Here is a 19,606-nt window from a genome sequence, read left to right as displayed (position 1 = left end):
GAATCAATCCTGCAGGCAGGAGAGTACGGAAGACTTGGGGCATGACATTTCCCGCCCAAATATTTGGGACTGAGGTAGAAATAAGAGCGGTTTAATCCTCCGAAGAAAAATGTGCGAGTCAAACAAGGCTTGCCACACTGTTCTTTGATAAGAAAGTTACAACAAAGTCTGTACCTGAGTAAAATTACATATATTTCGCTCTTTTTTCATTACATAAACACATACCGAGCAGAAAATGTTTTAATTTCATCTCTGTAATTAGGAAAAAATAAATGTTTCACATGCTGGCTCCAAATGCATTTCCCTTTAATTCAAGATCAACAATCACAGTAGAATAAAGTCATTGGTATGTTATATGGGCCCCACCTGAGTAACACATGTACATGCAATAGTGAACAGATAATCATGTTCAAGTTATTGTTGCATTTGTCCTTCAAACATTACAGTGTCAGATTGTTGTGAAGATAACAGGAAGTCCTCCGCCAAACAATATAAGTAATACATAATGCAGTCAAAACCTGACTATGACAATAGTGAGACCAATGTTATGGTAGTCATATGATAAATTCATCAAATTCAACAGAAGCTTGCTACAAGAATCTACAATATATATGCAGACAGTGTCATGTATATGTAAGTCCCTCTAAAGCACAAAATTTCTTCCAGCCATCTGTTCTTCACTTGTACTGGTCCAAGAAACCAAAAGAACCACATATGCACCAAATAGATATGTTATGAGCTGTGATCAGATATATTACCAGTGCCTCAGGATAATGAAACTGAATGAATTGTTAGAAATAAACTTGAAAAGAAAAGGATACTGTAGAAAATCTGTTGTGATTCTGCTCCTGCCCCTGTTCCTTCTCCCTCTTTCTCCCTCTTTCTTTCTTCCTCCTTGTTTTTCTGCATCTATTTTGACCTGTCCCTTTGGCTCCCTCTGTCTGTCATCTCTTTCCCTCTTGTCTCTCTCGTCCCTGTGTCTTGCTCTCCCTGTCTACACTCAGCTGATTACTACAGGTGACTCACATTGCAGTAATCAGCTCACCTGCCCACAATATCACCTGTTCACTATTTAAACCCTGCTCATTCTCTCAGTCCCCGTAGGATTGTAAATACTGTTCCCCACCAAGCCTGCCATCTCCAGACTGCTTCAGCCCCATGGACTCTGCTGCTTTCCCCCTCCTGGGTTTCCCCCCTCTTGGACTCTGTTGTGTTCCTGTTTGTCTGTTCATGGATTTTCCCCAGCCTGTTTTCCCCTTGGTTATCAGATAGATAGCTTTATTTGTCATTGCACACTTTCATATACAATGAAATTTCATTGAGCTGCCCTGCCAATGACAGCTCAGGCTGCTGCGCAGTGCTGCATGGCACCTTTCTTGAGGAAAAAAAAAGAAAAGACATGTAGGGATCTGGGTAGGGATAGCAGAGGGTAAATGAAAAAAAAGGCTCGTTGTACCAAATGAAACCTCCAATGTTGGGAAATTCAATTTGAGAAGGAACCTAAAAAAAACAAACAAACCCACAAACAGGCAAAGCATGACATAAGACAAGGATAGTTGGGATAAGGATGTGGGGTGGTGGAGGGGGGAGCACCGCACAGTTAGCCGGTTCCTGTGCAGCAATTACTGCACACGGATGCCTGACTCCTGGCCATAGCAAGGGAAGCTTGTGGAGGCAGGGGGGTAATGAACATGTCTGCGAATGTTTAGCTCAGTCCTCAGTTCATGAGTCTGATGTGTGTGTATGCGTGTAGCCCATCTTCTTCCGTCTCAGACCTCCGGTGTCTCAGTTCGCGAGGGTGGGAGCGCGATAACACAGCAAGGTTGCTATGGAGACGTCCTCGGTTGGCCCGGTCCAAAAGTCAACAGTTGTCCTTGGGAAGTTTCCCCATATTGTTAGTACTCCGCTTTAGCTTAGTTTTGTTAGTTCAGTTCAGTTTTGTAGACTTCCGTTTTTGTATTCATAGAGTTCGCTTGTAGAGTTTAGTAGTTTTGGTTTGGTTCTTTCCCCCCAGTTCAGTTCTGTATTAATGTATTGGTTTAGTTATATGGTTTAATAAATCCCTTTCAGTTATTCATTTGTCTGCCAGTTTCTGTGAGTCTGCGCTTGGGTTTTCCGGCTCCCCCCCGTAACAAAATCTACCTAACAACAGATTTTTTTTTTTGTTGGATCGGCTGTATTAGATTTTACAAGTGTACTTGATAAAAATTGTTGATTAAATATGAACACCAACAAACTTTTTTTTCACTTGTAAGTTACTATTTGACATTTTCAAAGCATTTCAGATCAGGATCATGTAAACTCTCCCACATAAGATACAAATTAAGTGGCGAAAATCCGTGAGCAAGTAGAATTTCGCTAAAAAAACAAGGGTCTAATGGATCAGCATTGGAGGGAGCATGATGGCCAAAGGCCTTCACTCCTACATGGTGTTCAGGATGAAGTCCTGCTTTGTCCACACACATTGCAATGTAAACATCATCCATGGGAAGAATGGTGATGGAGTGGGACATGTTGTATATGACATGAGCTGTGTAGCCAGACAACAGGAAACCTCCACCACTAATGAAATCAGGATATGATTCTGGCTCATACACCTGAAATGGAACATAATACTTATCGTATCTATCACGAACGGGCGCCTGATATATCCTCAGTTGTCCAATATAGAGGTGTTTGCTTCCACCATTGTCCTTCAGGGTTTTTAGATACTTAATCATGTTGTCTGTGTGGGCAAGAACATCATCATCACCGTTCATCAGGAAGCGAACATTTGGACAGTTTCTGTCCATCCATTCTAGGAAGAGGATTTGCTTCAAGGTGAGGTTGTAGTGTGAGTCAACAAAGTCCCACTGGAGGATGTCATTGTTCTCATGTTGCTCCAGTTCGAGGAATCTGTTGAGTCTCTTTTTCTCTGCACCATCACCTCTGGTTCCTGAGATGAAGAGCCTTCGCATCCACACACCATTCTGCAATCTCTCTTTAGCCCAGGTTTTACGCAGCACCTCTCGACGGTCGTAGTTCACAGGAGGACTTTTAATGACCAGTAGAAGAAAGACTTCTGCAGATCCATCAGCTCCTCCACATTTGTCAGGAACATCCAGTATCATGGGAAAATGTCGACAGTGTCGATGGTAGATGAAATCTTGTACATGATGAGGAAGTGAGCTGAAGTCGGGAATGCTGGCAGCAGATGTGTTTTGTTGACATTTTGGCCAGGAGTACTTCAAGGTAGAATTTCTGATTGCTGGCTTTGGTTGGATGACAGACTTTCTCACATCTGCTTGAAGGGGCATGTGTTTGTTGTTAGTCACATCTTCAGGTAACCAATGATAAACCGCCAAAACTAGATATCCCAACACCAAGAGAGTGGCAATGAAGGCATTCTTCCTTAAAATCCTGCAGTGACAAAAAACATTTTTAAAAAATTGTCATGAGACAAAACATCATGAACACTAGTATTACAGCATTTTGAGTTTAAGTTTGATAAGCTTAAACTATCCGGAAAAAATTTCATGTTTTGCAGTATCAAAGCAGATATTTTCTAGCTTACTATAAACTCCTAAAGTCTTGAAATTACCTGCCAGTACCTGCACCATTTTGACCAGAAATTGCTTGTTTTCTAAGCAGTTTCAAAAATATAATGGACAAAACAGGATGTAATAGGTAGTCCAGGGTCTACTTAGCCTGTGGTTTTCAACATCAGCCCTCCTGTAAGAACAACACACTTTTCTTGTTTTGTAGCATTCAGTACAGTTTGAAGCTGTGAAACATTCCTTTAGTGTCTGTGTGTGACTGGTAATAGCAGAATCCTAGTGTATGGCCAGAAGATGAATGAAACATGTTCAATAAACATTATTACCGAACAACCTACAATAAAGAAGACAAAGTTTATTAAAGTGTCTGTCCTTTTCATTCTCTGTGACCAAAATAAATCAGAAGATTTTTCCAGTAAACATGTGGAGAAAAATCCATTAATCAAGCATGCTCTGTCATAGGGAGATAACTTACTGTTGTGCTTTTTTCATACATTGTGATGTAAATCTGAAAAATAATGTGTCATTGCTCGTATAAATCCGGCCAGGATATGATTCTGGAATTACAGAAAATATATAGATTGTAGGTTATAAATTATTCTTGCACTGTTTGTAATTAAGTAAATGAAAGGAACATAACAGTTGTCCACATCAAAGATTTATTCCTGACTAAATCTCAGACCATTAAATTATTCTTTATTGGATATAAATATACATGTACATAGAAAAAAGTTAAATCATGAGAAATTTACTTTACAGAAGCATGTATTGGACAACTGAACCTAATTTCATTCAGTAGTAATTACCTGAGCATATTGGTAGATCTGTGCGTTGGTAAGAATCTTTCTGTTCATCCACAATGTGTGCACAGCGAAATTACAGTGACAGGTTGCCTGTCGGGGTGTTTATGTTGCCCTGGGTTTAGGCTATCAGGAAGAAGAAGGCAGAGCACTCTACCAAAATGCTGCATAGCTCAGAGTGTTTGATGTTGGAGCAAATAGTTGAGTTGGAGCAAACACGTAGTTTATTAAATCAAAGTTTAGAAACATTTGCTGATTTTCCGCCATGTGGAAGTTGTCATTAAAAGCTGCCTGAGAAGGACTTTTCAGTGGGTAAAGACCCACAAGAACACGGAGAGAGATTATAGGTGTGGTCATGCTCCTGCTTAACCAGGAGGCCACTGACATTTAAACTTAGAGGTTCTACAAGATATAGCGCCTCCCAGGATTTGAAGTTAAGGTCAAGCAAGGGAATTATGAATTGAATTACACAGATAACCTGATAATTTATCTTAATCAATAATTAATATCCTTGATAATAATCACTAGAAAATGTATTATTGCTATATAAGGCTTGTTTGTCCCTCTGAAGATGTCTCCAAAACAGAACACACATATATTTCACTTTTGAGAATCTTGACTAGCAGACAACACAAGTGAAAACACCTTTGTGCAATACTAAAGTACCAAATGGTTCACAATGTTACCATCCTACCACAGTTGTATTACTTCTAAGTTAAACTGTATGATATATGGTCTAATGCAAAATTAAAAAGTACAAGTCCTACTTTTAGAACTCAATGCAATAAAAGTCAGTACTTCCCATATCATTGAATTTCACATCTTGCACTTTTTCACTACTCATGTCCACCTTCATCCTTAATGACAGACTCAACCTCCTATAATGAAGGATGCCAGTGTTGTAGATATGTACAAAAGTTGTAAACATTTTTTTGTGTGTGTCTGATCTTTGCTCGAGGAGTTGTGTTACTCCACCTCTCTCTGTAAAATACCCTACAGATGTTCAATTGGACACAAGTTAGACAACACATCTGGCAGGGCCATAGTTTTCAGTATTTTTTGCTTTGGAAACATTTATGTGCTTTTGGCAGTTTGCTTTGGATCGTTATGGTACTAGAAGATTTCTGTTCTGTCAAGTTTCTGGAGATTGCGAGCCACCAAATTGCAAGTATTTTGGCTTATCTCCAGTATTCATGGTGCCATCTTTAAATGTCATCTTCCCAACACCTTTTGTGATCATGCAGCCTCATGAGGTTGCATGATCCCAGCTCTGTGCTTCACTGTCAGGACTGTACTTTCACTGTTTTAATCCTGACCAGGTTCATGTCAAAAAACGGTGCACCCCATCTCAGCCAACCGAATTTCTGTAGGCCTCATCTGCCCAAATAATGCACTCCAGTTCTCATCTGGGTTTATCAGCAAATAATTACGTTGCAGTTTTGTGCTGATGTGCAAGTGTGGGTTTTTATCTTGGACACGGTCCATAGAGGCTGAGGTGCAATGTCGCTCTGGCTGTCTGAGTTGTCACAGAAAATTTGACTGTAATTGATAACCCTCTAGTCTGCAGCACTCAGCACAGCTTAAAAAGGCAAACAAAAATAAGAAGTAAAAACCAGCTCGCTGCTGCACAAATATCCTGGAAACCCCTTTACACAGGCCCAAGATGCAACCAGGCCACATGTGGCCCTCGGGGGCCTGCAGGCCCTGAGTTGTGTAAGACAGGGCAACTGCCCCCATAGTCCAGTGGGAGAGCCATTGTTGATTTTGGAAAACTTGAAGACTCTTAATTTGGGTAGAAAGCTATTTATTTGTATTTGATCACAGGATTTTCACTTTCGTCAAGAATGATGAGATGAAGTATGAGGATGAGATGAGTCACTGATTTACTGCAAACATGAAGTTTCTTCACTCTCCACACACCTCAAAACCACTGTCAGTAAGACATTTCATGTGATGGAAGTTACACTGCTGACCTGCTGCAACAGGATCCGTCACATTCATATAACAGATGTGATGTCCCCTCTCTGACTTTTAGTAACACAAAAACAATAAACCTCAGATAAGAATTTCAAATGACAACACTTACTATTTCCAAGTCAAACCCAAACCCACACTTGCAGTGGTCAACTGTCTGATGGAAATGGAAATGTTAAGAGGTGTTTCAATCTTCTCTCACAGTTACACACTGTTTGAACTGAACATTTTTCAGTAAAAGTGAAATTATTATTATACTAAAACTAAACTAAAAATCTAAACTGGGAGTGGGAATAAAATATTAGCTGACAGAAATAAAATGAATACTTAGGCATTTGAAAGCATCCAACATTTATTTCTTTGCTGTCCTATTTATGTCTTGTCTTCGTTGCTGATTTCTGTCCTGCATGTTGCTGTAATTTAGTTTTTCCACTAAGTGGTGGTAGAGCTCTGTTCTTTGACTTGTTCTGTTCATGAGGTCTGTTTCACATACAAAAGACTAATTTTGAACACAAGTAGAGTCATTACTTAATAGTTCATTTATCAAGACATTTGTTCTTTTCTGCAAACAAAAGTGAAAAACATGCATTTATATAATTTAAACTCAAAGATCATCTTTGTTTCTGGAGACACAACATATAATTGATCTGTTAAAATGGTCATCTATACTGACAAGTCCCATAACAAATCTGATAAAACTGTTTAAGAAACAGCAAAAAAGCATAAAGTACAAATGATTTAACGTATTTCTCATCACACATCTACAAAATTCAAAGCTGCTAGTGTGTCTAGTGGTCAGTATGATAGTGTCTGGACTGTGTTACAGTAATGTGATAATTTAGTAACTTATTCTAATCACTTTCCACCTGCATATGACTTTGTTTATTTTTTCTTGTGTCTAATCAGAGAATTTGTAGTCTGGGTGGTGCCTGATAAACAGACTCAGCAGTGTTGTGACCAGTTCAGATCACAGATTTCCAAAGTGCCTGAAGTTTACCCATCATGGAGCGGCAGACTTTGATAGGCACATTTCTTTTACTGATTTTGTTACCTTTGTTGAAATGGCTTTCTTCTTAAGTTATATTTTTGAATGATATATTATGGATATGATATTATCAGCTATGCAGTAATAGTATGTTTTTATTATAAGCTTTCATTAACAGAAATCCACATGTAGAGATGTTAATGGATGAATATTGTGCTGTTGTAGGATCCATCAGCCATAAACAACAGTGAAAAAGAACAAGAGCAGATCTCCCTCCCATAGCTCTGAACTTCTTAACCCCCTTGTAGCCACAGGCTGGAGGTGGGACTCTGTGATCAGTGTAGCAGACACACCAAGGCACCGTAAAGCAAGACACCCTCCAGAACTGGCAGGATGGTCTGAAGATTATGTTATCAGGAAGAGGCCATGAAAAATCAGACATTCAGCAGATTCCACAACTCACAATTCCAGACATCCAGGATGTATATTGGGCCTAGTTTAGCCAAAAGACTGCTATAAACCCCCAGTCACTATCATATATGCAACAGACCTGGGGTTTTTTTGTTGTCATTTCTATACATTCACTTATTGACACATTTTCATGTCCATAGGTTCATTTTTCCTTAGCCCTTACCAGACTTTCCAGTTTTGAGTAACTTGACAGACAAATGTTGCCCACACAGTTTTAAAGGAAAATGAATATGACAGCCATTAAATTACATTTACAACACAGCTACCATGCATGGAATACTGAAATACAGCCTATAAGTGACCAAATGGCTGCTAGAACCACTCTGACTGACTGCTGACCCTGCAGGAAGATCTGATATCAACATCCAAAGGATTTCACCCCCACTGACAAAACCACAAGGGACACTATTCACATTACAACAAAGAAAGACAACTGTTCCATCATTCTGAACTTAACCCTTCTTCATATACATTCACTTTACAGAAGAGCTGAACTTGTCAATAACATCATGATCAATTTATACTGTATTTTGCCTTTTCTTCTAATTGTTTATTTTATGTGTTTATGTTGCAACATTAGAATTTTAATATGCCTGACGTTCATATAGGCATATTTAGTATTGTTCTGTCATTAATACACACAGGTAAATGATGTGTCACCTAATTGTACTATTTTGGGAATTGCATACACCACAAAATTATCTGAATATGGAACTCTGTGAGGAACATCTGGACTTTAGCCCTCCCCAACAGAGGTCAGCCCAGAAACCCCCTCTTTTTTAATGAGATGCAAAATAACCCCTTAAAAGGTCACACCTGAAAACAGCACTTTGAGCCCTCCTTTTCCAGAGTCCTCCTTTCCTAGAGTTCTCATCCTTGAGTAATGTCTGGTTTGTTTAAAATCCCACAAGTTCACTGAGACCGACTCAGACGCTCCACTATGTTCACTGCTGTTTCCGACCCGCATCTGCAGGCCGACTGGAACATCCACTGCTGCAGCATCATCATCACAGGGCACTCAATTACCTTTCAATCACTGAAGACTTGGTGCAACTTTCTCAATTTTATACATTATATAACATAACAGGTTATACATAACCTGTTAAGTTACATAATTTCCCTACAGTTCATGAAGCTCTCCTTGACAGCACAAGAGGTGCTTCATATGCTGCATTATTATATTAATCCAATGTCAATATTTTGCTGGTCAGATATAATTTAGATTGTGTAATAATTCTGCATACGTAGTCAAATCCCATTTGAGCAAACATTTACCCTACATTTTATAATTGGTGGAGAAACATTCACAAATAATCCTACACTGTTTAAAAAAGGAAATCTACTAAAGTTTTGGAGATGTGCGGTCCGTTGGTTGAGAAAACTAGTCTTACCTCAAGCTTTAAACATATTGTATGTATAACAAACGGCAACTGAAAGAAATCCGTAATGTGTTCCATTAAAGACTTTAAATCTGATTGTAACAAATAATCATAATTAGGTCATTTTAAAAGTACAGAACTACAGGGTACTGATATTCATAGTCTTCGCATGTGTACACTCGATTTGACAAAAAAAATCTGTACTCTACAAACAAGCTGTTTTGGTACTTTGCTTCTCCCAAAATAACTTCATTTGATTTAAAATGGCAGTCAGCCTCAGTGCTGCTTTACACAAGTGTCTGCAGTCTTGATGAGACAATGATTACAATACTGTTGGTAATGAGTGCGCTTTAATGTGTTAAGACATAAATCCCATTATCAAACTTCCTGTCAATAAACCCTGATTTGTTTTAGCATTAAGTCTCCAAACAAGAAGAATTGAAGACTAAACTGAGGAGCTTGACTACTGGCAACTGTCATAGACTAGTTTTCATATGTAGGATCAACCAGTCATAACCAGCTTTAAAACAAATAAAGAACAGTTTTTAACCCCTTTTACAGCTCTGGAATTTAGATCAGATGTTAACTCCCAAAAGAAAGACATCCTCAAGGTCTCTCAGGATGGAGTGAAGCTTGTGTTGTCAGGAGGAAGTCATGTGAAAGCAGACCTTCAGAGGATTGTGAGAGTTAACAATTCTCGTGAAGTTAAATTTTAGCATGCAACAGTGCAAACAATTTCCCTACGAGTTTTGTCTCTTAGTACTTTTACTTCGGAACACTTTTTCAACGCGGACATGCAATGGCATCACCAGGTCTCTGAGTTCCTGAACCAACTCATCCAGCAGATCATCACAGCTACATATCCTATCCTGCAGGGGCCTCCCTCTTCCTCCTACAAAGGCAGGGTTGGGGCATGAGCTGAGCCACTGATGGGGCTGGACAAGGCAGGAGGTCTGGGATCAGACGCTGGTGCATCTTGACCTGAACAATCCTGACGAGCTGCTACTAGTAAACCTCAGCTCAGCCTGCAACACTCTCATCTCAACTCCTGCAAATAACCACAGACACATACAAGGAGGCTGAGAAAAACATGTATTCTTCCATTTTATTGTTATCACTGTATATACCCACATACAGGGTAAAAAAGAAGGTTTACTTTCATCCCTGAATGTGAAAAACAAAATGTTTTGCACTGGCTCCAAATGCGGTTCTCTTTTATTCAAGATCAACAATCATGGTAGGAAAAAGACACTGGTATGTTCTATAGACTAAAGCATGCAATAGTGATGAGATAATCATGTTCTACCACGTGGATGAGAAATAACAAGAGGCCTTTAGCACATCAAATTTTACAACAGTAACAGGAGCAAGAGCCAATCAAATTACTGCAGACAAAGTGACATGTTCATACCACACACACAAAGCTTTAAAATTGATAGTCTTTTCATTTGGCATTTTGTACAAATGTTAAAAATGCAACAATTTGGAATAGATTTCAAATGGATAGAAAGTTAAATATCAGCTAAAACAAAAACTTTATTTCATATATTTGGTAGAGGTTATTATCCAAAACCAGTGGTCAGCACCTGGTGGCAGCACGTGTAAAGTATTTTAGATTTCAACATTAACAGGTGAACTGCTGCTTTTGAACTGCATTGCAATAGGTTGTACAAGTATACTTGATAAAGAGGCTGTTGAGAAAATACGAGCATCAACTTTTTTTTTTATCAGCTGTAGGTTACTACTGGTTAATGTGAAAGCATTTCAGATCAGGATCATGTAACCTTTTCCACATAACATACAAATCTGCTGGAAGGAATCTGTGAACAAGTAGAATTTCTCTAAAATAACAAGGGTCTAATGGATCAATTTTGGGGGGAGTGCCATGTCCTAGGGGTTTCATTCCCATGTGGAATTTAGGACGAAGTCCTGCTTTGTCCACACACATTGCAATGTAAACATCATCCATGGGAAGAATGGTGATAGAGTGGGACATGTTGTATATGACATGAGCTGTGTAGCCAGACAATAGGTATCCTCCACCACTACAAAAAGTTGGGTATGATTCGGACTCATACACCTGAACTGGAACATAATATTTACTGTCTGGTGATCGAACGGGTATATCATCCTCCACCAAGTGTCCAGTATAAAGATGCTTGCTTCCACCATTGTCCTTCAGGTTTTTTAGATACTCAACCATGTTGTCTGTGTTGGCAAGAACATCATCATCACCGTTCATCAGGAAGCGAACATGTGGACAGTTTCTGTCCATCCATTCTAGGAAGAGGATTTGCTTCAAGGTGAGGTTGTAGTGTGAGTCAGCAAAGTCCCACTGGAGGATGTCATTGTTCTCATGTTGCTCCAGTTCAAGGAGTTTGTTCAGTGTCTGTTTCTCAAAGCCGTCACCTGTTATTCCCGAGATGAAAATTCTTCGGATCCATACACCATTCTGCAATCTCTCTTTAGCCCAGGTTTTACGCAGCACCTCTCGACGGTTGTAGTTTGCAGGAGAGCTTTTAATGACCAATAGAAGAAAGACTTCTGCAGATCCATCAGCTCCTCCACATTTGTCAGGAACATCCAGTATCATGGGAAAATGTCGACAGTGGCGATAGTAGAGAAAGTCTTGTATATGATGAGGAAGTGAGCTGAAGCCAGGGACGATGGCAGCAGATATGTTTTGTTGACAATTTGGCCAGGAGTACTTATAGGTAGACTTTCTGTTTGGTGGCTTTGGTCGGATGACAGACTTTCTAGTATCAGCTTGAAGGAGGATGTGTTTGTATTCAGTCAAATCTTTAGATAATCGGAGACAAAGAACTCCAATAAGAGCTCCCAGCACCAAGAGAGTGGTGATGAAAATTTTTGTCCTTGAAACACTGAAATGACAAAAAGGGGGAAAAAAAAGGTTTCCTCGTCAGACATAATATATGTGACATTTCAAAGACTAATATTACAATACCTAAAGTTTTGAACACATACAATAAGCAATAAGCAGAGCTGTTAAAATGATTTTTTTGTAACGAAAACAGCACATATTGCAATGACACAATTCAAATTGAGTGAAAAACAGTCACTAAACATGACATCCAAATGTGGAAGTTTTTTTTTTTTTTTAAAATCAATGATCAATTTGGCTTTTTCGGACTTTTTCTTTGAACATTTTTTTTTCATCATTGAAATGCAAATAGAAATTGTCTTTCCACAATGGTAAAGTAGCTCAGGAGAACAAATATAATATTTTCATCACAGTGTATTATACATTAAAAGTAGCATATCCATCATGTACATATGTCAACATGTCATCAGTGACACTAAGAAGAAACCGAACAACTTGTCTGCCAGTATCTGCACCATGGGTGCTTTGATCTGTTTTCTTTTTTGTTAAAATAGCTCAAAGTAAAAAAAAAAAAAAAAAAAAAATCAGTGGTCCAGGGTCTCTAACGACATAGTCACTTTTCTTGTCTAGCAGCATTCAGTGCAGTTTAAGCAGTAATACATTCCTTGAGCATGTGTGTGTGTGTGTTTGTTGCACCCTGGCTCTGTCAGAAGAGGGCTTCAAAGCATTAAAAACATTTAACATGTTACATGTAACATGTTAAATAAAAGTAAACCAAAAAATGTTTTTTTTATATATATATATATATATATATATATATATATATATATGTATATGTATATGTATATGTATATGTATATGTATATGTATATATATGTGTGTGTGTGTGTGTGTGTGTGTGTGTGTGTGTGTGTGTGTGTGTGTGTGTGTGTGTGTATTTGCCTCTGTATCAGAGCATCAAGCATTATGTGTTGACAAAAATGAATTTCAGACATGTCTGACAAAAATGAATTTCACAGTAACATGAAGCAGACAAACTAAACGTCATATAGCAGTAATTACCTGAACATGTTGGTAGATCGGTGCGTTGGTGAGAATCTCTCTGTTCATCCACAGACAATGTGTGCACAGTGAACGGAGATAAGGCAGTTACAGGTGATGGGCAGGTTTCTATGGAGTGAAATTCTACCCTGGGTTTAGACTTTCAGGAACATGGGGCAGAGCTCCCTCCTAAAACACTACATTGTTCAGATGGATGTAGCAGCAAATACATGGTTCAAGTCAGGGCTGGAATTGTTTGCTGACTATATAACAGGTAAAAGCTGATGGGAGAAAAGTAACAGCCAGATGTCAAAACTGCTTGAGAAGGATGTTCAGAGGCAAGGCAAGGCAAGGCAACTTTATTTATATAACGCAATTCGTGCACAAGGCAGTTCAAAGTGCTTTACAATGACAAAGAAAATAAATAAAGACCATTTAAAAGATAGACATTAAAAGCATACATTAAAATTCTAGAAATAAAATATAATTTAATCAATAACATCAACATTAAATTTTATGGTCATAAAGACAAAGAAGTTAAAACTCAGATAAAAAAAGATAAAATCACTTTAAAAGTTACAGTGCAGCATAGGAGTAACAGTGCAGTGCTGGTATTAAGGCGGTCAATCAAATAATTAGATCTTTAACCTTGATTTAAATGAGCTGAGTGTTTCAGCAGACCTGCAATTTTGTGGAAGTTTGTTCCAGAAGTGTGGATCAGAAAAACTGAACGCTGCTTCTTCATTTTTGGTTCTGACTCTGGGGACAGACAGCAGACCTGTACCAGAGGACCTCAGTGATCTGGATGGTTCATATGGTAAAAGGAGGTCACTGATATGCTTAGGTCCTAAACCATTCAGAGCTTTATAAGCTAACAGAAGCATTTTAAAGTCTATCCTCTGAGAAACCAGAAGCCAGTGCAACGACCTCAAAAGGAGTGATGTGATCAACTTATTTTTTGTCTTGGTGAGGATCCAGCAGCAGGATCAGCTGTAGTTGTTTTGTGGATTTTTAGTCAGACCTGTAAAGACACTGTTTCAGTAATCTAATCGACTGAACATACACACGTGGATGAAATTGTTGGTAGCCCTCGGTTAATGAAAGAAAAACCCACAATGGTCGCAGAAATAATTTGAATCTGACAAAAGTAATAATAAATAAAAATTCTACGAAAATTAACCAATGAAAATCAGACATTGCTTTTGAACCGTGGTTTAACAGAATTATTTTAAAAAATAAACTCATGAAACAGGCCTGGACAAAAATGATGGTACCCTTAACTTAATATTTTGTTGCACAACCTTTTGAGGCAATCACTGCAATCAAATGATTTCTGTAACTGTCAGTGAGACTTCTGCACCTCTCAGCAGGTATTCTGGTCCACTCATCATGAGCAGACTGCTCCAGTTGTCTCAGGTTTGAAGGGTTCCTTCTCCAGACGACATGTTTCAGCTCCTTCCACAGATGTTCAATAGGATTTAGATCAGAGCTCATAGAAGGCCACTTCAGAATAGTCCAATGTTTTCCTCTTAGCCATTCTTGGCTGTTTTTAGCTGTGTGTTTTGGCTCATTATCCTGTTGCAAGACCCATGACCTGCGACTGAGACCAAGCTTTCTGACACTGGGCAGCACATTTCTCTCTAGAATACCTTGATAGTCATGAAATTTCATTGTACCTGCACAGATTCAAGACACCCTGTGCCAGATGCAGCAAAGCAGCCCCAGAACATAACAGATCCTCCTCCATGTTTCACAGTAGGGACAGTGTTCTGATATAAGTGTTCTGGTATAAAAACCAGCACCTAGGCATGCAGACTGCTTTTACAAGCATTTGTGAAAGAATGGGTCACTCTCAGGAGCTCAGTGAATTCCAGCGTGGAACTGTGATAGGATGCCACCTGTGCAACAAATCCAGTCATAACATTTCCTCGCTCCTAAATATTCCACAGTCAACTGTCAGCTGTATTATAAGAAAGTGGAAGTGTGTGGGAACGACAGCAACTCAGCCACCAAGTGGTAGGCCACGTAAACTGACAGAGCAGGGTCAGTGGATACTGAGGCGCATAGTGCCAAGAGGTCGCCAACTTTCTGCAGAGTCAATCACTACAGACCTTCAGACTTCATGTGGTCTTCAGATTAGCTCAAGAACAGTGCTTCAGCAGAGAGCTTCATGGAATGGGTTTCCATGGCCGAGCAGCTGCAGGTGCCGTGCAGGTTAGACCTGTATCATGACGCTCAGCAGAGAGAGGCAGTAGATTTGCATATGTTCTCAGAGGGAGCTGCTATCATGTGAAGCGTTAAAAATGTCACTGGACTGTGAGGAATGTTGATTATAGGGTTTTTGTACCTCTGTGTCATACATTCACTCAGTGTCAGTTTGTGAACTCAAATGCAATCCAACAATTCTGCCCTAAATACTTTTACAAAACTTTAACATCTTAAGTTATTATTGGCATTGTCTTTGCTTCAATTGCATATTTCAAGTGCTCATTAAAAAAAAATAATAAATGATTGAGTAATATAACATTTTTTTTCTAAATCTGCAATCTTAGTTTTTTCGAAATCAAATATTAACAACTTTGATGGAAATGTCGGATTATATCTTTGTCATTCATGTAACCACAGCTGGATGATGGCTGATCTCTTTGACCCTTGCCAACAGCTCACCTTTGCACACAGCAGAAATATGTCTCTGTCAGCTTTGTACCACTTGTTTAAGGGCAAAAGTTACATATAAAGCATCTATAAAGAGGCCCCTGAAGATTGTATAGTCTAAACTAAGAGCTCAATAATAACAAGAAAAGCACTCAGAGAGCGCAGTGCTCCACCAAGGCTGCTCAGTTGTTGTATGATTTCCGACGGGTAAGTCCTGAGAAGTCCACAGTGGTGGATTTGTAGTAGGATCACAGTCATGATCATCAGCAGGCGGCTGACGTAGCGTTCACTTGTTATCGTAGTTACAGTGACTCTGTGCCGCTCTCTTGCAATGATACAGAAATCTGTGAATCCATGGATCCAGACTATAAGCTGCATCACTGTTAAAATCTAACCAGGTGGTCCTTGTGTCATTTCAGACCTTCCTTGAAAATTTCATCCAAATCCATTATTCCATTTTTGAGTAATGTTGCGCACAGTAAGACAGACAGACAAACGTACGCCGATCGTCACACAACTCCACCACATTCCTTGGTGGAGTAAATGTACAATAGAATTATCATTGTTTTGTCAACATCAGCAGAAAGTTTGAATTAGAATTTGTGTGGGAGTTGTTCTATTTACATTGCATTACATTTCGGATAATAAATTGATCAGTGAGGAAAAATATCATGCTGAGGTACAAGTCAACAAAAAACCACCTGCACTGCATTGCACTACATTGCATTGGGGGTTTTTCTGTACTCTGTGGGTGATGCAGAAACTCTCCACAAGAACACCAACTTCCAGGCTTTGCACAAGGTGGTATACATTGACCTATGTGACTTAATCTATAAAGAATGTAGATCATTAGATGTTTGTTATTATATATTAAATACTAATTCCTCTAATTGCTTTCCCACAGACATTGGTGTAATAGATTGCATGCACATTTCCATGAATGAAGGCCATTTTGTTAGTCACAAATCATTGCACATCCTCAGTGTTCAGGTAAATGTTGCTGTGTGCATTTTACATTCGGTTTGCACATTAATAGCAATACCTTAAGAGTGAATAGTCATTTTAGTTTTCATTTAGTAAAGTAGATACTTGTATATATTTGCTAATTCACACAGACACACCTTATTGTGCGTAAGCTACATGTTTCTTTTGTTGTCTTGGATATCTAAAGGTAGGAAAGATATGCCTACGCTTTGCTTGGTAATACTTTTACATGGACACCAAGGATTTCCAGAAAAAGCAATAACCTGGATAATTAAGGTCATTCATTTTTAACATGTTTGGAAATATTCACACTGGATCAATGTCACACAGGCGCTACTTCAGGGAACACTGATGCCACAATGACTAATAATTAAATCTTGTGAAAGTACTGATTACTACAAATGCTTTTGCAGATGACTTGTGACCATCACTGCATGTCATCAGTGTTGAGGCAAGCGGCCTGGATCAGTACATCACTCACAGATTTTCAGGGAGTCTCATCGTTGCTACAGGTTTGAACATACTATGGGAGCTATATACACTCACTGGCCATTTTATTAGGTACACCTTGCTAGTAAAAGGTTGGACCCCCTTTTGCCTTCAGAACTCCCTTAATTCTTGGTGGCATACTTTCAACAAAGTATTAGAAACATTCCTCAGGGATTCTGGTCCGTATTGACCTGATAGCATCACACAGTTGCTGCAGATTTGTTGCTGGACATCCATGATGCTAATCTCCTGTTCCAGCACATCCCAAAGGTGCTCTACTGGATGACTGAGTCAACTGCCCTCACAAAGAGCTTTGTTTGTAATCTAACACCCACTCTGAGCATCTTCAGTGTCGTCTCTGAGAATTACACTAATGTTATAATAACATCTAAACTAAAACTACACATTTTTAAACAGTAGTTAAAACCAGTGAAGAAATTAACTGGACTAAACTGAATGGACAAACTAAGTAAAAATCCAATTTAATAAAAAAAAATATAAACCAAATCTAAAATAATTCTGAGACTCCTCCAAGTTATCTGGTTGATTCGCTCCACACTTCATGTTATGCTAGATTATAGTGAGTGAAGTAAATCAAGGGGAAGTATTTCAAGAAATATTAGAAATGATTCAAAATTTCACATAACATTGTCAACATTTCATATGATTTGACCTCAAACTGAACTGACAGTATTCGTCTTTTTTGCTGGTTTCTTTCCTGCATGTCGCTGTTTGTATTTGTAAGTGATGGTAGAGCTCTGTCCTTTGATTTGTTCCATTCATGAGATATGTGAAACCGACCTGAGCAGTTAGTGGGAAAAGACTCTAGTTGTGTTCATTTTCTTGCTCTCTGTGAGATTTTTTTACCTCAGTAGGTGAAGTTTGAGTTTGCAATCATGATTTTTGTCAAAATCTGTCAAACTTTTGATGCAACTGAATCAACAGCCAGTCAAGAGTACATTTTTAAAATCTCTCTTTAGAACTCTTTACAACTGAACTAGCTGCTTTCTTTTATTTGCGACGCTTAGTCTAATTTAAACAGTAAAAGGTATGGAAACAACACAACAGGTAAATTATTGTCCTTTGCCTTTGATTTAGACTTTAACACAGCAGGATAATATTGTGTTTATGATGTTCCCTGACTACTGCCATCAACTTATACAACCTAAGAATCATTGGATGCCATTTGGATCCAGAGATAACAAAAACTGTATTTAGTTTTGCATTTGGGATCAAGATTTTGATGTTGGGAAAATCTTTTGAACCGTTTCCTTTTAAACATGAGGGCTTTAAAAAATGTGTCACATACTTGTAACATCAACAGCTTCTACTCTTAAGTCAACAACAGCCCACTTCAAGTATGAGAGCTGCCTCAACATTTCACCCTACAATAACATGGGACTTAAAATCTCCATCTCTGCAGCACAAATGACAAACACATGAAAATAGAGAACATGTTGATGAGATTCATGAATTCTTCATTTGCTAATTCACAATGTCGTATTTTTACAGACCAAAAATGCTTCCCACAATTTATTTTTTTACTACTGTTAAGGTATATTTTGAACACTTGTTACAGTTTTGTATTCAATTTTTCATCCATTAAGAATAAGCATAAGACAAAGGCTACAGTGAATCTGTTGCATGTCTTAAATGGTCACCCTCAGCCAGCAGTCAAGGTTCACTGCTGGATTTATTCAATCAAAAAAGACAGAAATTTACAGTTCTGCTATCCTTAGCAACTAGTGCTGGTTACCAAAATATATAGAATAATAGTATGGATTAAACACAACACAAAACACACTTTACAATAGAGCAGTTTAAACTGTTAAAGAAGCAGTAAGACAATCACACAGTACAAATGATGACAATTGATTTTTTTTAAATGTTATTAATTTGGCCCTTTATTATATAGGACAGTGGGGAGAGAGACAGGAAATGTGGGTAGAAGAGTGGGGGAATGACCTGCAGTAAATTGCCATGGGCTGGATTCAAACCTATGACCGCTGCCTTGGGGACTAAAGCTCCTGTTTATGGGTCGCCTGCTCAGCCTGCGGAGGTATCTGGGTGCCCAATGATTACAGTTTATTCTTCACAAATTTCTTATCACATATCTACAAAATCAAAAAGGGAAGCTGCTAGTATGTGTAGTGGTCAGCATGATACTGCCAATAGTGTGTTATAATAATGTGATAACTTCAATCTGGTCTCTAACTGCTGTCTGTTGTTGACATTCAGTCTAATTTTAAAAGCGTCAGACTTCTTTGGTGAGATATTATCATTCAGCTGAATCACTAATGTCTAAAAACCAACATTTTCTGTGTTATTTTGAAAATTACAATGCAAATACAGTATACGCTGTCCAGCCAAATAAAAAAAAAAAAGGTGAACACTGTAATATTTTGTTGGACTGCCTTTAGATTTGAGCATGGCGGTCATTCCCTGTGGCA

General features: G+C 38.6%; 2 protein-coding genes across 2 annotated transcripts; both read right to left on the bottom strand.

The window, feature by feature from the left end:
- Positions 1–335: 335 nt before the first annotated feature.
- LOC111584717 (N-acetyllactosaminide beta-1,3-N-acetylglucosaminyltransferase 3-like) lies at positions 336–3,392 on the bottom strand. Its single transcript, XM_055017014.1, has one exon. It carries the CDS (start codon positions 3,294–3,296, stop codon positions 2,259–2,261), a length of 1,038 nt encoding a protein of 345 aa, XP_054872989.1. The 5' UTR covers positions 3,297–3,392; the 3' UTR covers positions 336–2,258.
- A 6,833-nt stretch (positions 3,393–10,225) lies between these two features.
- On the bottom strand, positions 10,226–13,188 carry LOC111584724 (N-acetyllactosaminide beta-1,3-N-acetylglucosaminyltransferase 3-like). The gene is made up of 2 exons (XM_035940867.2): positions 13,050–13,188; positions 10,226–12,027 (listed from the first exon to the last, which is right to left on the bottom strand). Exons 1-2 carry the CDS (start codon positions 13,055–13,057, stop codon positions 10,887–10,889), a joined length of 1,149 nt encoding a protein of 382 aa, XP_035796760.2. The 5' UTR covers positions 13,058–13,188; the 3' UTR covers positions 10,226–10,886.
- Between the last annotated feature and the right edge of the window lie 6,418 nt (positions 13,189–19,606).

Source organism: Amphiprion ocellaris, chromosome 14, assembly GCF_022539595.1.
Source record: "Amphiprion ocellaris isolate individual 3 ecotype Okinawa chromosome 14, ASM2253959v1, whole genome shotgun sequence".
Classification (NCBI taxonomy): domain Eukaryota; kingdom Metazoa; phylum Chordata; class Actinopteri; family Pomacentridae; genus Amphiprion; species Amphiprion ocellaris.
The sequence above is the reverse complement of the archived record's forward strand: the minus strand, read 5'-3'. Positions and strand labels throughout refer to the sequence as shown.

Coding starts and splice junctions, on each gene's coding strand:
- LOC111584717 (XM_055017014.1), bottom strand. CDS start 3,296: ATGCCCCTTCAAGCAGATGTGAGAAAGTCTGTCATCCAACCAAAGCCA.